This window comes from Capricornis sumatraensis, chromosome 14, assembly GCF_032405125.1.
Source record: "Capricornis sumatraensis isolate serow.1 chromosome 14, serow.2, whole genome shotgun sequence".
Lineage (NCBI taxonomy): Eukaryota > Metazoa > Chordata > Mammalia > Artiodactyla > Bovidae > Capricornis > Capricornis sumatraensis.
Genome location: NC_091082.1, coordinates 44,952,019 through 44,971,849, shown reverse-complemented (window position 1 = coordinate 44,971,849; position 19,831 = coordinate 44,952,019). Strand labels below are relative to the sequence as shown.

Genomic DNA, 19,831 nt, shown 5'->3' with positions numbered 1-19,831 from the left:
CTACTTTCAAAATAAACTCCCAGAATATTTTTATAATATTGAAAAAGCATGTAAAGAGACTTTCCCCATATTATTCATCCCTAAAGGTGCTGTATCATTTGCATCAATCTTGACATAGCATCTGAAGGATTTTGATTGAATAATTTTATTTATATAAGCAGTCCAGTCTCACTATGGTAAAGAAAGATATGATTGGCCATGGCATTATTTTAGTGCAACAACAATTAGTTGCCTATGTGTTGGCATAAATCTTTATGAATTATGTAAGAGCTCTGTAAAGGCAAACAGAAAGCATGTGTAAGAAGCATGCCAAGTATGACAGAGTATCTCTTAACAGTCTGGATTATATGGCAGGAGCCAGAATTTCTTAAGTATTTTTAGGGGAAGGTTCTATCATTTTCATATGTCATAACAATAACAACACCAAATACATGCTATAAGAGTCTTTGTACTGTTCTTGTAAGAGACTTGGAAATACAATAATCTCAAGGCAGAGAGATGTTAAAAGGGATAGCCATTATTCTTATTTTACCACACACACAAAAAAAGTCATGACAAAGAAAGTTACAGATACAGACCGAAACAAGTTATATCAGTAGAGACATAAATCATATCCAGATATTCTCGTTTTGAGGTCATCACACCCCACTAACTTTAATAAAATGCAGGAGTTGTTGATAAGCTCATACTTAAGTTTGTTTTGCTGAATTTGTAAACATAATCACAGGGGGAAAAAAGCCATTTACATCAGTGATTAAAGAAAAAAACTGTGTTTCCTTATGTTGCTTTGAAAATAATAACTTCAATTTAAAATATAGTAAGGGGACACAAGTCAGAAAAGTAATCTTTAGAATCGTATACTTCTGCATTCCAGTCTGCACTGAATTTGCTTGTCAATTCTTGCAAAAGGTGCTTAGCCCCATCTTATGAAGAAAATATTAGAAATACCTTGTTTCATCATCACAAGACTGCAACCTGGTTGACCAGGATGGTTTCAATCAGGTTGTATCTTGACAACCAAAAATTAGCCTTAGACATAAGTAGAAAATGAATTTACCTTCTTTTGTACAGACCTATAACATAATAAATGCATTCTCAGGAACCAAGAGCGTTTATAAATTTGAGTAGAGATTTACTTTAGTACCTGTTCTTCTAGTGCTAAATGCAATATTGGTATATTATGTAATGTTCTGAGATCCTAAGTGCTCTAGAAGGCACTAAATAACTATTGAATATTTATCTGACCTGTATTGATTACTGAAACTACTGAGTTAGTGGCTGAAAATACCTGTATATCACTGCCCAATATATGTTTTAATTATGCTAAGTGAAATAAGTCAGACAAAGAAAAAAGTAAATACGGTATGATGTCACTTCTATGCAGAATCTAAAATATACAGCAAACTAGTGAATAAAACAAAAATGCAGACTCGCAGATATAGAGAACAGACTAGTGGTTACCAGAGGAAAGGGGGAGGGGAGAGGCAAGATGTGGGTGGGGGCAAAGGTGTTTTTATTGGATCATGGGAAATCATGTGTATGAAATTTGAAAATTGTAAAGCACTATAGAATTTAAAGAATAAATCAATCTTCTTATTAAAGAACAGAATGTCATAATGTAAGGAAATGCTCGTATATTTGATATTATAAACTCATTTAGAATCAAGTTAAAAACATGTACTTTTAATTTGTTTAAATATAGTTTCTAGTATCCATATTTGTGCCCTCAATTTTATAAAAATATTACTTAGTTTGATTTAGCTATGAAAAAAGGTCTTTATCAATCACCATTTGATTTTTATTAGCCAAAGGTAATTTGAAGGCTGCTAAGCCTAAAAATGCAAAGAAATAGAGGAAAACAACAGAATGGGAAAGACTAGAGATCTCTTCAAGAAAATTAGAGATATCAAGGGAACATTTCATGCAAAGATGGGCTCGATAAAGGACAGATATTGTATGGACCTAACAGAAGCAGAAGATATTAAGAAGAGGTGGCAAAAATACACAGAAGAACTGTACAAAAAAGATCTTCACGACCAAGATAATCACGATGGTATGATCACTCACCTAGAGCCAGACATCCTGGAATGTGAAGTCAAGTGGGCCTTAGAAAGCATCACTACAAACAAAGCTAGTGGAGGTGATGGAATTCCAGTTGAGCTATTTCAAATCCTGAAAAATGATGCTGTGAAAGTGCTTCACTCAATATGCCAGCAAATTTGGAAAACTCAGCAGTGGCCACAGGACTGGAAAAGGTCAGTTTTCATTCCAATCCCAAAGAAAGGCAATGCCAAAGAATTGCCAAAGAATCAAACTACTGCACAATTGCACTCATCTCACACACTAGTAAAGTAATGCTCAAAAATCTCCAAGCCAGGCTTCAGCAATACGTGAACCGTGAACTTCCAGATATTCAAGCTGGTTTTAGAAAAGGCAGAGGAAGCAGAGATCAAATTGCCAACATCCGCTGGATCATCAAAAAAGCAAGAGAGTTCCAGAAAAACATCTATTTCTGCTTTATTGACTATGCCAAAACCTTTGACTGTGTGGATCACAAGAAACTGGAAAATTCTGAAAGAGATGGGAATACCAGAGCACCTGACCTGCCTCTGGAGAAACCTATATGCAGGTCAGGAAGCAACAGTTAGAACTGGACATGGAACAACAGACTGGTTCCAAATAGGAAAAGGAGTACGTCAAGGCTGTATACTGTCACCCTGCTTATTTAACTTCTGTGCAGAGTACATCATGAGAAATGCTGGGCTAGAAGAAGCACAAGCTGGAATCAAGATTGCCGGGAGAAATATCAATAACCTCAGATATGCAGATGACACCACGCTTATGGCAGAAAGTGAAGAGGAGCTAAAAAGCCTCTTGATGAAAGTGAAAGGAGAGTGAAAAAGTTGGCTTAAAGCTCAACATTCAGAAAACAAAGATCATGGCATCTGATCCCATCACTTCATGGGAAATAGATGGGGAAACAGTGTCAGACTTTATATTTGGGGGCTCCAAAATCACTGCAGATGGTGACTGCAGCCATGAAATAAAAAGATGCTTACTCCTTGCAAGAAAAGTTATGACCAACCTAGATAGCATATTCAAAAGCAGAGACATTACTTTGCCAGCACAGGTCTGTCTAGTCAAGGCTATGGTTTTTCCAGTGGTCATGTATGGATGTGAGAGTTGGACTGTGAAGAAAGCTGAGTGCCGAAGAATTGATGCTTTTGAACTGTGGTGTTAGAGAAGACACCTGAGAGTCCCTTGGACTGCAGGGAGATCCAACCAGTCCATTCTGAAGGCGATCAGCCCTGGGTGTTCTTTGGAGGGAATGATGCTAAAGCTGAAGCTCCAGTACTTTGGCCACCTCATACGAAGAGTTGACTCACTGGAAAAGACTTTGACGCTGGGAGGGATTGGGCGCAGGAGGAAAAGAGGGCGACAGAGGATGAGATGGTTGGATGGCATCACTGTCTCGATGGACATGAGTCTGAGTGAACTCCGGGAGATGGTGATTCTAACAGGGAGTCCTGGTGTGCTGCAATCCATGGGGTCACAAAGAGTCAGACACGACTGAGCAACTGAACTGAACTGAACTGAAGCCTAAAAATTACTGAGACAAATAAATAAATAAGTAGAGTAGGGCATAAATTAGAAACTTTACATTAACATATATTTGATAAGATTTTTAAGTTTTTTTTTACAACTGACATTTGTGTACCTCTTATGAAAGGTAGTAAAAGTTAAAAGTTTCAAAACTATAAAAAAATATTCCCAAACTGTATTAATAATTTATTTAAGGACTTTGGAGACCAGATTTTACCAGAAGCATAACATTAATTTTTAATTTCGAGGAGACTGATATGTCAGTAGGGGTAGCATGAATATTAGATATATTACCTTACCTCTTCGATTATATCTAGATGTCAGGTTTCTGTGCGTTTTTTAAAGAATGATGGGGAGTTGATATAGCCCATTAGGTATGGTATTTGTGATCATTTTGGTTCCATCTCTTGAACTTGTTCATTTTGATAGTGCATTATCTTCCTAAGATTCTGGTTGGTGTTTAAACTTCAGTAACTGAAGGTCATTATTCATATTTTAACTGGACTAAAAAGTTTTTAATGGCAGCATTAACTTTTGAATTACGCTCGAGCTCTTAGACTTTACAGCGTGTTTAGTTTCTTTTCATTTCTTATTAGTATTTTTCAGGACTTAATAGTCTCCTGCTCCCACCTCCAGCAAGAACTCTCCTCTCTGTTCAACATCAGAAACATTTTTCTCCTTGGCATGTGCTTTTAGTTCCCCAAGCAGTATAAGCAAATTGGAAAGTTCAGCTGTCATTCTTGGAAGGTCATAGATCACACTAGCAGCCTGAGTAATCCAAGAGGTTTTAAGTATCATAGCATTTAGTTTAAAGTGAAATTTGCTCTGACAGAGCTGGCAGACCAATAGGAAAAAGAAATATTTGTGCTTAGAGAAGTGCATATGTAGAGACCAAGAGCCTAACTGATGGCTGGAAGTGATTTCAGTCTAAAAAAACAAATCATTAAGAGAGTGCATAGGGGTAAAATACACAGTTCATATTTTAAAGAGTCTCAAAATGAACCAGCAACTAAGGTTAGCATTATATAGTAATTAGCTGTGGTGTTCAGGCTTTAACTCACTCGGTACCAGACAGTATGGTCAAACTATCACTGTGAAAACATCGCTACTTAAACTCTCTACTTTAAGCCTACAGCAGTAATTTTTGTACCTTAAAAAAACCAAAGTATTATGACAGATTATATAAATGTTGAACCAGTAACAGATAAACAATTCTTTAAAAGAGGTGCTAATGACTCAGTTTATTGACCTAGGGGTTACTTAAGCAGCTCAGCAAGTTCCCTTAACATTTGGTAGTGTGAACTGAGGCATTGCTTGATATTATAGAACTGCTAATTTCAAGAAGTCCTGTACTAAATTGAAGAAATTCAAGTTAAAGATTACAAGATGGTATACTTTCATTAAAAGATGGCTCTAGAAATTTTGAGACCATTATAGGTTTCAGTAAGGATTAACTCCAGCATCACAGTCACATCTGACAACTTCTATGAGGCACCTATTAGGACGCTACAATACTGGTACAGATAAGAGAAAAGAAAATATCTTCTGTCAGCTCCAGCCATTTCTTTCAAGTCACTGTTCTGTTCAAGAAAGCCAGTTTTGAGTTGCAGAAATATAGGACTTATACATTCTTTCCTTTGATGTACAAAGCAGACTAATAAGAATAAAGTAGAAGGGACTCCAGCAAGATGGTAAGCTGACCTGACTTGGGTACCCCTTCCTATATAGATACAGAAAAGGTAGAATATAACCCTACATGACACACACACTAAAGATAACTACCACAAGAATATTGAACTAGGTATAGCTTACATGGTATAGAAAGATAAAACAGAATTCTAAATTCCCTACATACAGCCTGGAACTTCAAAGAGCTGCCTTTTTCTCTTCAGTTGAAAAGAGGACTAGATGATTTTAATTCACCAGCCCAGAAAAGTAACTAAAACTTGTCTTCTGCCCTCAGACCCTAGATAGGGTCTTAGATGGGGAAGATAGTCACTCATGAGGGAGAGGAATCATACACTTGCTCCATGCAAAAATGTGGGGTCAGAATTTATACATCTAGTTCAGGAAACCCCAAGTCAAGAAATTATCTTTCAAATGGTTTCAGGACAGTGAAATCCCAGGACCTTGATGTATGATAAATATGGAACCTCTCAGTAGAAGTATTCCCAAGCTCTAACAGCTAGCAGACAGGCAAGAAACAACAAAAAAACCTAAAGTTGAACACAGTGAAAAATTATGAAGCTCATGAAGAAAGAGACTGTCATGAAGAAATGTCGGAAGCAATGGCGAAAGACCTAGGATACCCAAGAACTAGAGTTAATATAAGAATCTAAATGAGATTGTAAGAGTTTCTTAAAAATAAAAAGGGCCAGATAATATAATATGAAAAAAGTACCAACTGTAATATCTCCACATGAAAAATATAATCATTAAACTAGGCTTTGAAGATGGGTTAAATAACATAGTAAGATGTATAATAAGTGTAAATTGAATGATATTAGAAGAGTGTCCATGAAATGGAACTTCTTTCCATTTGAAATAAATCAATGACTATTTTACATATGCTTTCTCTATCATTAGTACAAATTGGTTTTTATCTGAAGCATCTCAGTAGGGTAACTAAATAGAAAGGATTTGTCCCTGAGGTGGTATTTTCCCCTTAGAACTGATAGGTGTCTTTTCCAAAAAAAATTATTAGTAAGTTCCAAATTTTTACATTAAATACAACCTCCCACTCCTACTATCATTTACCCTTAATTTTGAGGAAAATATTACTTAGTTTGATTTCACGAAAAATAGGATTTTTTAAGATTCTCTAGCCATTTAATTTTATCAGAATAAAGGAAAAAGTGACAATCATACATATAAAAGATTAAAAGAAAACCAAATGGAACGTGTCAGCTAAATGATACGTATTGGTGAAACTCATTAAAAGACTGCTTCACTCTACTCATGTTCTCAGTAATACAAAGGCTCAAGCCAAAAGCAAAAAGTAACACCTTTGAGCAACCTAAAAGATCTATCTACTGTATATACACTTATAGAAACAAAGTGTTATTGACAAGTTAAATGATAATTTTAGAAGCTTTCCTGTGACAGTAGTACTTTAACATTATAAAGGCAGTACATTTTTCAGTGTCCGGGACAATCAGCATCTTCTGTTCTTTTCATAGGCCTCATTCATAAAACTTTCTGTAAATGAATGATAAGAGATTCCTATTTAACTCAACTGCTTAACTAAATTATATCAAATATATAAATTGAAGATATAAATTATATGAAAAAACAATGGAAACCACATTCTGTCAATGTTAAATATGCTGAGAAGCTTAAATTTGATAAAGCTTGCTTTACACTTTGTAAAAGTGCTACTCAGTGATAAAGCAAGCTCTCCATCTAGTGGTAGGTCTGTAAATTGCACACACTTAGATTTTGATTAAATAATGCAGCATTATTTATAATGCATATAAATGTGGCTCATTTGTATTGTATTCAAAGGTGGCTCAGTGGTAAAGAATCCACTTGCCAGTACAGGAGACGCAAGTTTGATCCCTGGGTCGGGAAGATCCCCTGGAGAAGGAAATGGCAACCCACTCTAGTATTCTTTCCTGAGAATTCCCATGGACAGAGAAGCCTGGCGGGCTACAGTCTATTGGGTCTCAAGAGTTGAACACGGCTTAACGACTCAACAACAACAACAAATACAAGTGTTAGGTATAGTTTTATAGGCATTATCTCATTCAATCCACACTTCTCTTGTTGCTATGTGTATGAATTTCCAGAAAAAAATATGTTTCTCTCTGCCAGAATAACCGAACTCTTCCTATTCAATAAAAAGACAAACTGCTTCTACAATCTGATTTCTTCTATTAATACATGGAGTACTACAGCCTCTTAGTTATTTGATGAAACATATTCCCATGTTAAAGGGAAAATGTTTCATTCCAGTTAACTATAGCTTCAAACTTTTGGCCATTTTTGAAATTCTTTCTCTTCATTCTCAGTTAACAAATAGTAAAGGTATAGCTTAAAAATCCATTTCAAAAGAGAAAAGATACCTTTTTGTCATGAAATATAGTGTATCTGATCGTAGTTAGTTCTGCCATTGCCTCTACAGACTTGCGGTACCTCACATATGGACAGCCTTAATATTCTCTTAAATGTTCCCCGTGCTGTTGCTTCTCAACTGCTTGTCACCCCAGTTATCTTTCTAAAACACAGAAGTATATTGTTTCCCTTCTTAAAAACCACTGACAATTCTCCAGAAGTATTTGATTCTTAGTGTGGCATATGAGGGCTTCACAGGTGGTGCTGGTGGTAAAGAACACGCCTGCCAATACGGAGATTAAGAGATGCAGGTCCAGTCCCTGAGTTGGGAAGATCCCCTGGAGGAAAGCATAGCAACCCACTCTGGTATTCTTGCTGGGAAAATCCCATGGACAGAGGAACCTGGCGGGCTATAATCCATAGGGTCACAAAGAGTCAGACACAACTGAAGTGACTTAGCATGAACACATGCACGTGGCATATGCAGAGCTTTCAAAATCCAGTCTTAAAATTCCTTCTTTCTACCTTTTATCTCCTGCTACTGCTTCCATTGCAAACCTAAGACTTTAACCATAACAAATCGTTTGCTCTTCTTCAGCCTTTTCTCTTGCTCAGGCTGTCACATGGCCAGGAATTCTCTTTCCACTTGGGAAATCCTGCTTTTCCTTTAAGATTCATCCATTCATGCAATCAAATGCTTTTTGAAATCCCATTCCATGTCAGACACAATATTAAATGCTAGTGGGAGAGCAATGGATAAGATAGTTCTTACCATTCATGGTGCTTACATTCTAATAGGAAATAAAGACAAAAACAAATTACTATGTCAGGAAGTGACAGATACATTAAAAGGTAAAGTGTTTTCTATAAAGGCTTTCTAGTTCTTGAGATTCTCCTGTAACAATTTATACAACCTTTAGTATACTCTCACATTATATTAAATATTTGATCCTATTCTCCTCTGCAGTAATTTATAAATGTACTAGGGTAACACAACATATTTTCAGATTTTGTTTCTGTGTTAGTTGCTGCCAATCCATGGTCAGGGACCATGTCTTATTTATTTTACTACCTTCCAAGCACCACATCCTTTGTTTTTAACATTGACTCTCAACACTATATTTAGCACATTATAGAAACTTAGGTACTGTTTGAATGGATGGATGTACAAAGGATATAGACATAAACTTCCCATGACAAATCATACTTAAGCTGAAATTATAAATTTATCTGATGATAAATTTACAGTCTACTTAGAAAGATAAACATAAACATACTGATTTTGGTTCTATGTTCAGTATACTGGAGTAATTAATAAAAAGAATGACCTGTTCTAGAAGACTGTTACTAAATTATTTCATACAGTGTTATAATATCCTGGAGCTGTTTCCTCCAAAAAATGCTAAATCCTTTCACTTGACAATCCCAAAAGAATTCCAGCCTTCAGTATTATCTTATGGATCACAAAGATAGATAATTAATATATCACTTTCCTTTGTAAATATATTGTCATAAAAGATTTAGCATAGGGAGAACAGAATCCCCAAAGACAGACCCAAGCTAAAAACATGAAATTAAACATGGTAGTTTTAAGTTATCAATTTCAGGTGTGTCCATGTGTATATTACACACAGTTGTAACATACACAGTCAATGTAAGCCATATTGTGGTAATGACACCTTAAAATTTTTGTTCAAGATCAACACAGTTTGGGCCTATATTAGCAAAGAGTCAGAAACAGGATCTCATTTTTATGTTCTATGCTGGTTTCAGACCACATAAGTACTGCCTTCTTTTCAGCTTACTTTAAGATAAACACTGAAAAAAAAATCAAAATGCTTTAGAAAGCAAATGATTTTAGAGATCATGTCATGAGGATTGATTAAATGAGAGTTGTGAAGTAGTCATATTAAAGAATAATTAGACTTCTTGTGTGGTTTGAGGAGGTAATTCTAGGACCAATAGAACCAGATTTCAGCTCACTGTCATAAAGAACTTTCTAAAGTTTGATGTGTCTATAGAAGGGGCGAACTGCCTTGACAGTGTAGTGTGATGGAGGTGTTATGACAAGAACTGTATAGACCCTGTCAAGGGTGTTGTGAATGAAAGGGTAGAATAGATTATTTCTAAGAATGTTTGCAAGTCAAAGATACTATGCGTCTATGAAAAGAGAACTTGAGTGTATCCTTTTTTTTCCTGCAATATCCACTAACATATTCATTATTTGCTTTGCATTCGTTTTGCTGATGTGGAAATTTCAAAGAAGAAAAAACTTGCATTGCTTTTATCTAACATTAATAAAATAATGATAATACTTTTCACTTATGCAGCACTTTTCACCCAAGGATTTCAAAGTGCTTTACAAATACGCACTAATTAAGCCTCACAAACAGCCAGAGGTAGGTGATTTTTCTGTTTCTACAGGAATGCCATCTTCTCTGGCACAGAAGTCTCAGCAGCGCCTCGGAGTGCCTAGGACTCCCCACTGGCTGCCATCCCCCTTGTCATGTGCTGCATGTGAAGCATCACTTATCATATCTGGATTTCTTTTTTCCCTCCCTCTCTGAATCATCTCAAGTTTAGAATTCTAATGAATGCTGTTGAAAATTTATTCTGAAGCCTTGTAAATATTACAGGAAATTTAGTCTTTTGCTAAATTAGATCTCTAAATGATTGTTTAAAAATAAAACCTAGGTGTGGTTTTAATTTGAACTTTAAATATATGTTTTTACTCAGGAAGAACTTAACTATTTTTCTAAGTACCCCAAAATCATTGTTCTTGGGACCTGAAACTTATATAGCAAATGGATTGGAGGGGGCCTTACCTTTCCTAGATGTCTTTCCACAGCAAACAGTAGCCATTCTCTTTAGAATTATATGTTTTCAAGAAACAATATTTGCATTTTGGTATTTTTCTAATTGAGAGGTCTAAAATATGATATCTGGATGTTGAGGGTAAAGGTTAAATGACGCCACATAATTAGTCTTGTAAAGAAAATGTGGTCTAGTAGTGGCATATTCTAATCTAAAGGAACACACAGCGTTTTTATATAGGGTAGGAGTACCAGGAAGAGAATACCTGTGTACAGAAACACACATGCAAGTGTTGGATTAAATTCCAATATAAACAGCCAAATACACGAACTCTTGTCTGAAGTAGGTTGGTCACACAGGGCAAGAGCAGGTACGGCATATCACAGTAGTTTCTCTTGGTTCGCAAGGGCCCTGGTGACGGCATGCAAGTGGCGTAACTCAAGTCTTAGTGGATTATGAAAAGCCAGTTTTTGCTGTGACACTTCCTTTTATTTTCATGTGTCTATCCCTTTCCAGCAGAATTTATATAATCTATCTACTTCTATTCAGAAAACTTATATTAGGCTCTCCTGGTTTTGAACCAGATTCAGTATTATCAAGGCTACATCTTTAAGCCAAGGGAGAAAATAAAGTGTCCACATGTCCCAAAAGAATATCTGTCTCCAGGTTTTAGCATCCCCAGAAGTCTAACTTCCCCACTATATTAGAACCAAATAAGTGACTAAAGAATCAAACTATTCTATTTCAGAGTGAATTTTATTTAGAAGGTATTAATTGTAGAAATATGATTGATCTTTCATAATACAAAAGGATGTAGGACTTAATGTGAGAGTATCACCCAAACTGGTTACAGTGTTTCAAATATTCTTTAAACAGCAATTTGATCTGTGATACATGATGGATAATTTCAGAAAAACTCATTTTATGAGTTGATTTCAAATTCTTTTATTTGAAAAATTTTCCCAAATGGTATTTATGAAACTTCAAAAAAATCAGCTTGTATGTTGTCACTGGGTTGAGTGCATAAATAGAAGTTTATCACAGTAAACCTGCAGGCTTGGAAATTCAACCTCTGATGTTCAAGGTTTGGTCTTACTTTCACTGACATGGGGATACATCATTCTTATCGAAAAATGTGACTGACATATTAAACAATATCCATTTGTCAATTTACAATGAAAGTATAACTATCAGATAAACTTAATGTCTTATTGGCAGGTCATATGACGAAACAGTAATTAGACGTTTGCTTATTAATCATAGAAATAAAAAATAGTTTTGCAGTTTGAATATATAATAACCCCAGACTCAGAACCTTTGTTAAGGCCCCTTCCTCAATGAGGACAAGCCTGACAAAGTGGTCATGTAGTCCTGATGATGTTACAAGTCACCCCAAGGAGTTGCTTGTGTTGGTTCTACTACAGCGTTGCCTCTGAAGAGCTTATTCTGTGCCAACATGGCTGACAGACTCTCTTCTCAGTATCGTCATCATGTTTTAGATAGAATTGAGGTCATATTGTTCTGTTGTGAGATGTTCTGTTTTGAAGGCACTTTTACATATATATTCACTGATCAATCATATGCCTCTTGTTTCCAAGTTCTTGAACGTAGTCTCACCACAGCTGCTAGACTGATAAAGACAAAATTAAATCGAGTTTTACCTAAGTCTCCTATTTAGCTTCAGAAGAGATGCTTTAAAATATAAGGAGAGAGTAGCTGAAAGATGAAAAAGGAAAGGAGCTAAAATCCACAGGCTATATAGTCATCCTTTATATAATTGAGAGTTGTTTAGTTACGTGAGTGTTTGTTAGCCTTAGTGCTTCAAGAGAAAATTTTTCAATGGCCAACTTTTCCTGTTTTTAAACTGATACAGAGGTGTCTAGTCATGGACTCCCATTAATTTCTAAAACATCTTTAAAGTTACCTCTAGGGTAATAATTTCCCTTTATCAGAAAATTTAATCTTTTTTTTTTCATGGGACCAAAGTGGTAAGGGCATACTTACATTGTGGCATTTCAAAATAAAATTCAGACTTAAAATTTTCAAACAGCTTTTAGAAATAACAGACACGATTTTTGATATAGAAGGAGCCCAAAAGTTTGATCTGTCCAGGATCTTTCATTACAGATTCTAACGTAAACCTTGTATTTCAGAAATCCCATTCCCCTGCAAGGTAGATTCACATAAATTATTAACATATGCCCTTTATTTTTAGTATTTAGTCCTAATCCAACACATGCACACAAATTTTTAAAACCTTAACATTTTAATAGTGACTTCTAAATTGTTTTAACTTAATCTCATGTTGTAAGAGAAGTTACTGCCTATATGAATATATTTTTTAATCGTTGAGATTTTGCTGATAAAGGGGAAAGTGTCTTTCCATTTAGCATAATCTCAAACAATCTTAAATCATTTAAATATATTTATTTTTCAAAGCTTACATTTCTGCATTATAGATAATTTCTTTTGATTGGAAATAAGCTCACTAGCATTCACTGCATGAGCTATGCATGAGCATGTTAGAGCTGCCATGGCAAAATAAGTCTCTTGTCATTTTGCTAAGTGTTTAATAATTCTCTGACTCTTTAAAAGTGTTTTTTCTTCTAAATTTATTATTAGATAAAAAAATAATTTTTAAGTAATAGTTTATCTGTGTTTCAATCTACATTTGTAACTTCAATCTACTGTTATAATCAGCTTGCTATAACTCAAAACATGCACTATTTAGTCTTTTTTTTTTTTGCATTGAAGAGTCAGAAGAAGAATTTGCATATCAAATCTGGCTAACTTCCAAATTTTTAAAAATTCCTTATCTTCTTTAGTCATAGTCTTGTATGATTTGGCTCTGAGTGAGAGATTACTGCTAAAACTCAATTGCATGTCCTTACTAATAGTGGGTTAGTCCTATGGAATAGAGATCTTATTATAAATAGCAAAACTCTACTAGTTTTAATTTTATCATTTCCTAGCAATGTATTCTATTACTGATAATTGCTAACATGTAAAATCTTTTCATATTCTGGCATATAAGCCATCTGTGAATGTAATTTATTAAAACTTTTCTGATCTTTCTGTTTGCCCTGATGATGCCTGGTGACAGAGATTTTCAACATTTTTAACATGTTATTAGAATTAAATAGTTATTAATAAACATATTTTTATGGCTGTACTAATTTAAAAAAGAAAAAAGTTAATAATAGCCAGCCACGTAAGTTATTTTGCTGCTAGAGAGAATTTCGGAGGTGTAAATCTCCAGGCCTCTTACTTGACCTGCATTGGGATGAAGAATATAACTGACTATTCCTCTTTCTCTCCTTAGCCTTGGAGTGGATGGCTTTGGCCAGTCTGTCGGCATTCTTGGACGCCCTGCCACAGCTTATGGATTGCGCCCTGATGAACCTTACTACTGTGGCTGTGGATCTCGATAAAGTCATCCCTCTCCTTGTGTGCTCTCAGTTGAGAAGGCAGCTGTGTGGGTTGGGTTAACTTTGAATCTTGGCCTAATAATGCATGTTGATACTATTTGCAGGTCTGTGTCTCTTTTTAATTTTCCCTGTTGTTAGCTGCAGGTTAACTTGAACCCCTTCTGTCCTGTGTTAAGTACAGCTGATGCTTGACCCTGTTCACTCATCAAACCACATCTCGATGCTGAGTAACATTTACCATGAGACTCAAAAGTGAATGCTGAAAAGCACCTAGACTGGAAAACAAACACTGCATTATGTACATTAATTGACTAACTTAATTTCTATTAAAAAGAAGCATAAAGTACAAATGAATTGGCAAAAATCATGTGTTTCTATTTAATGAGTTTCATTAGGAGTTACATGCTTATATAGAGTGCATATAAATTTTATTTTTTTCCTGCCCCTTTTTTCCCCCTTGTAAACTCTTGAGTATTTCACGTGACAGTGCTACCTTTAAAATTTATAAAAAGAATATCACCTTTTTTATTTCATGCCATGTGCCTGAAAGGTTGCTTCCCAAAGTTATTAACTGTGATTTTTTGATTAATGGTGGAACATATACCATAATTACATTGTGAGTAGAGTTTCTTCAGCAGTTAATTCAAATTAATTTTGTCTTTCTGATTTTAATATAGAAAACCTAGAACATATATTAGTATACATGAAACTAGGTTAGTATTGGGTTTTTAAATTTTATTATTCATGAAGTCTAAAGTATGGAAAAGCTAATAAGTCTCATTGACAAAAACTAAAGAACAAAATATTTTGCTCACTTAGATACCCATTTCCCCTTCGTTCACTTGTTTTTATGAGATAGGTAGAAATAAATATAATAATGAGTTGTGAAAATAACTCATTCATGTTATAATATGGAAAAACTTACTTGAAAAACAGAGCAAATAAAATAAATACAATATACAGATATTTTCTTGAGCACCTGCTGTGGAAGAAATTATATGAGGCTTTGAAGTGAATTCGTAGATCAAAGACAAGAATTTAAAATCTCACTGGTCTATTTATTGGACTTGATTCATATTTTAAGCATAAATTAGTAGAACTGGAAAGAGCCTTTGAAATAATTCAGTCCATCTACTTATTTGTGAAACCAATCACATATAAACTTAAAATATAGTCAACAGATATTTTCTTACCACTTGCTACATATAAGAAAGTCTATGATGCTCCTTAGGGAATAAATGAATCTAAGACATGATTTGTGTCTTTGAACTCACAGCATAATTGATATTTATTCATTTTTTGTGTTTATAAAAACATGTATTTATTTGTCTTGGTTTCTATTTTAACTATAGGATAGTAAAACTGGAAAGGGCCTTAGAAACAACCCTATCAAACTCCTTTCAGTTGGAAAAACCATGCCAAGAGAAATTAAATGACTTTCCCAAACTTATGTATTTATCTGTGACATAACTTGCTTCCAATGCAATAACTTTAATACTAAGTATTGTGCCTTATTATTTGTCATATGTACAAAGTATAAATACGAATAAGAAGTGATATTATTAGAGAGATAAAGCAAACATCCTATAACTTAACTTCCTTCATACTATTATAAACTGATTTAGGAAGAATATTCACAACAATTCATAACACTTCGAGGGTGGGCTCCAGCATTTACACAGACATGTTCATTCTCCCTGTATATATTTTTGTAATTTTTATTTTAGAAATTTACAAATTTAGAAATTGTGATCTTTCCACTCAGGCCTGGACTAATTTACCTTTGCATTATTTATGAAGGAAACTTTGACTAAAGGAATAAGGAAGACTATCTAACATTCTTTTTTTTTTTTTTTAACAGAATTTATTTATTTATTTATTTATTTATTTATTTTTTAAATTTTAAAATCTTTAATTCTTACATGCATTCCCTAACATTCTTACATACTTAAGAAAACAAAAGTTTTTTGCCTTGGGCACTTTTAGAAATACCTTTTATATGTAAGCCAGATATCCTGGCCTTACCAGATTTTGACTACAAATTAAAAGTCACATTTACTTTAAGAACTAAATTATCATGGCTTCAAGCCATGGTTTATAGCTGGGAATTATTTCTTCTCAAGAGTTTTCTGCTCTTTCTCAGAGTTCCCTAAAGTGCTTCCTCACATGGGGCCAAGAACAGGTTCCCTGTGTTCTGTTTACTCCTCTTGTGTCCACACCGCTTCGTCTAGCTTGGTCATCTTCCTGACATCACAGCTGCCCTCTCCATGGAAGAGCCACCATTACACTCGCTCAGTATCTGGGGAGGAGGACAACTGTTCCACCCTTTGTTTGCCCCTTCCATATATGAAACACCTATTGCTTAAATCTGCACAGCACAGTAGAACTAAAGCCACGTGTCCTACCATGACTTCTCAGAGACTTCAGAGATGGTTGTGAGGTACATCACACAAAATACCGTGCTACCGTCACTAGCTGTAGCTCTGATCAGAGCCTACCGTCACTAGGCTCCCACTTAGCCTCATGTGGCAGGGCTTGCTCCATGCCACCAGGAACATGCCAAGAAACTTTAGCACTCAGAGCAAGACTGTCAGAAGGTCTCACAGAAAAGAGAATGCCTTTTCTTCAACCCAGTTGAAGGCCTATTTTCAAAGTCTTTGTTTCTTGTTACAAGATTTTTTACAAGCTGCCTAGTCTTCAAGGTTTTAAGGACCTCACACGTTTTAGGTCATGAAGCCGTGAATAAGAGAGAAATATAGATTGATCTTCCTACTTTTTGCCAAGTAGTACCTGAGTAATTTTTTCCAGATCCAGCCAGTTTGTCCTGTTTATTGACAAATTTTCCAAAATTCTGTCATTGAAGATACATTGACACTTTCAGTGAGGTGAGTTGTATTCTTTTGGGTCTTTGTTGCTGGCTCAATGAAAGTTTGGAAAATACTGCCATCTCCTCAGATATCTAAAGTCCCACGTACACATTTTAGCCAGATACATGACAGCCTACTAAATTGAAAAGATAACATTAAACTTCAATATATGTTTTCTTTGGAGTATACCAGAACCTACCTACTATTTGGGATAAAGACCTGAAATAGAACTACATTAAAGAATAGAATTTTTAATAATACTGAAAAAAATCAGCAATGGGGAAGGAAAATTTGATAAACTCTCTAAGATGACAGAGGAAAATAACAGATTAAATAATATGTAAGAAAATAGTGTAGAAGATTAAAAAGCAGAGCATCAAACATTTGGCTGGGTCATTTTCCAATTAAAGAGTTTTTTTTTTTAAAAAGGTACAGAAGTAATAGCCAAAGGTAATAAAAGACGATATTTTTCAGCTAAAAAGGATTTTTACCCCTGCAATATGTGAACCATTGTTTAAAATGGACCCCTGATGCCAAGAACTGACTCACTGGTAAAGATCCTGATGCTGGGAAAGATTGAAGGCAGGAGGAGAGGGGGATGACAGAAGATAAGATGGTTGGATGACATCACCAACTTGATGGACATGAGTCTGAGCAAACTCTGGGAGTTGGTGATGGGCAGGGAGGCCCGGAGTGCTGCAGTCCATGGGCTCGCAAAGAGTTGGACATGACTGAGCAACTGAACTGATTGACATCTATTTTGACATACGGTGTAAAAGCTCTTGACAAAAATGAATTAAAATTTCATGAGAATCCTGAAAAGAAAGACAAAATACCTTCCAAAAAATTAACTGCCCTTAGACTTTTGACATCAAGTGGCAGAAGATAGTGGAGTCTGATCCATAGAGTTGTTTGGTTTTAATGATATTTAGAACCCAAAAATAACCACACTTAATCAATTTCTTTGCTTTTGGTTTTTCAGGGTCTGTTTTTATTTGGTTTTTGTTTTAGTTTTTTTGTGTGAAGGAGATGGATACTCTTAAGTGAGAAAGACCTCATGGGGAAGAATAAAAAGTCTATCTGTGAAGAGAGAGAAATCTCCCCTGAAAATTCAAACATGTTTGAATATCTTTGAAATTAGAGTTCAAATTTACACTATCTAAATAGTATTGGAAACTCTGGAGCACATGGCAGAAACAGGCACAATTCTCCTCTTGAGAAATATACCTTCAACCCAGGTTTCACAAGATTCTCACAGAATAAGATCGACTGAACATGAACTCACATGGAAAGATTACAAAGCACAGGAAGAAACAAGTCACAGTCAGAGAGCAGAAACAATAAAATGAGGCACCCTTCCCCCATCAGATGTTGGAATTTTCATGGAATATTCAAATGTGATAAAGTATTTAAAGAAGTAGCAGGGTAATGTAAACATGAGCAAGAAATAAAAGACAAGTGCAAAACTAGAAGTTCTAGAAACTGATATTTCAAGTTCAGTAGATGAGTTATATAAACAAGTTAGATACAACTGAGGAAGATAATAAAGTTAGATTTTTTTTAAGTTAGCCAGAATACATCACAGAGTTATAAAGATATATATATAAGCCATTATGGGATACAAATATAGGTGGAAAGTTCTAGAAGAAGAGAAGGGATAAGGCAATACTTGAGATAATTTTCTAATATAAAAGATGAATATATCTTCAAAATGAGTGTCTTAGGCTGTTTAAACCACTAAAACCATACTGCAGACTGTATGGGTTATAATCAACAAGCATTTCCTTCTCATAGGAAGTCCAAGATCATGGTGTTGGCAGATTTGGTGTGGTGGCTAATAAGGGCCACTTTCTGTTTCATAGATGTTACCTACTCACTGTGTCATTTTTACATGATGAGAGAGACTCTAGAGACTCTTTTAAAAAGCGCACTAATTCCATTCATGAGTATTCCACCCTTATGTCCTATCCTAAGCACCTTCCAATGACTCCACCTCCTAACATCAACCCACCTGGAGGGTTAGGTTTCAACATATAAATTGTGCAATTGCACAAACATTCAGGTCAGAGCAATGAGGAAGAACTCCAAGTCTGAAGACAGGAAACACACAGATGTACCAGCATGAAACTACAGCATATCAAAGAGGAAAAAAAACAAAAACAAAAACCTCAGCAGGATATTCTATGCTATAATTAGGCTGACAATTATGGAAGCAAATAGCCAGCAGAAAAATATCTTCAATGAGTTGACAGAAAATAACTGCTGATCTGTAATTGTATATCCATCATCAAGTATACAAGGAGATTGAATAAATATGTATAAACTTCTGGTTTTGCCAGCAACCTTTGGCATTATTTGGCTGGTAAATGCAGCACTCTAGTAGCAAGAATGTCCTGGTTTCTCAGGCAGGAGGATTTTTAAATGATACCAGAGGAAATAGTGATCCCTACAAAAGAATGAAGAACACTGAAAAAGGTAACTATGGGGAAAACATTTCCTCTCTTCCTGGTCTTAGTCTTAGAAGCGCCTACCGTGAATCTCTTATGGCACAGGGGGAGGGAGGAGGGTGATTGACAGGAGGGAAGGGAAGAAAAGGGAAAGAAAAAGAGGAGGAAAAAGGAGGAGGGGGAGATAAAAGAAGTATTAGGTTAGTGAACAACAATGTGACGCTCCAGAAGAAATCTTAATTTTCCTGGAAGTGTATCAGGCCTTTTCTTAGGATAATTAATTTCTTCTCAAAAAGAGCAAATAGTCATGTCAGACTACAGAGTTCTGCCCCAGCTCATCCCTGATTGTCTGTTTCACCCATTAGAAGTAAAATGATGCTTGCTTAAACTCCATCGAATAATTTCACCAGTTCAGTGGCTCTCAAACATTAGCTTACATGATAATCACCTGGAGGACTTCCTGGGCTACATTTCTGGGCCACATCCCAGTATTTCTGATGAGTAGGTCTAAGATTGGGCCCCAAATTTTGCAGCTCCAGCAAGTCCCCAGATGATGATGGTGCTTCTGAACCAAGGACCACACCTTGAGAACTATCACATTAGTTCCTAGGGTGGGTAA

General features: G+C 35.3%; 1 protein-coding gene across 1 annotated transcript in view; it reads left to right on the top strand.

The window, feature by feature from the left end:
- The window catches only part of KIFAP3 (kinesin associated protein 3), a 146,074-nt gene extending 131,878 nt beyond the window's left edge, over nucleotides 1–14,196 (top strand). Inside the window, exon 20 of the mRNA XM_068985999.1 lies at nucleotides 13,793–14,196. Within this exon, the coding sequence (XP_068842100.1) occupies nucleotides 13,793–13,901 (109 nt within the window). The 3' untranslated portion in view covers nucleotides 13,902–14,196. The remainder of the gene's footprint in view (nucleotides 1–13,792) is intronic.
- Nucleotides 14,197–19,831: the final 5,635 nt, after the last annotated feature.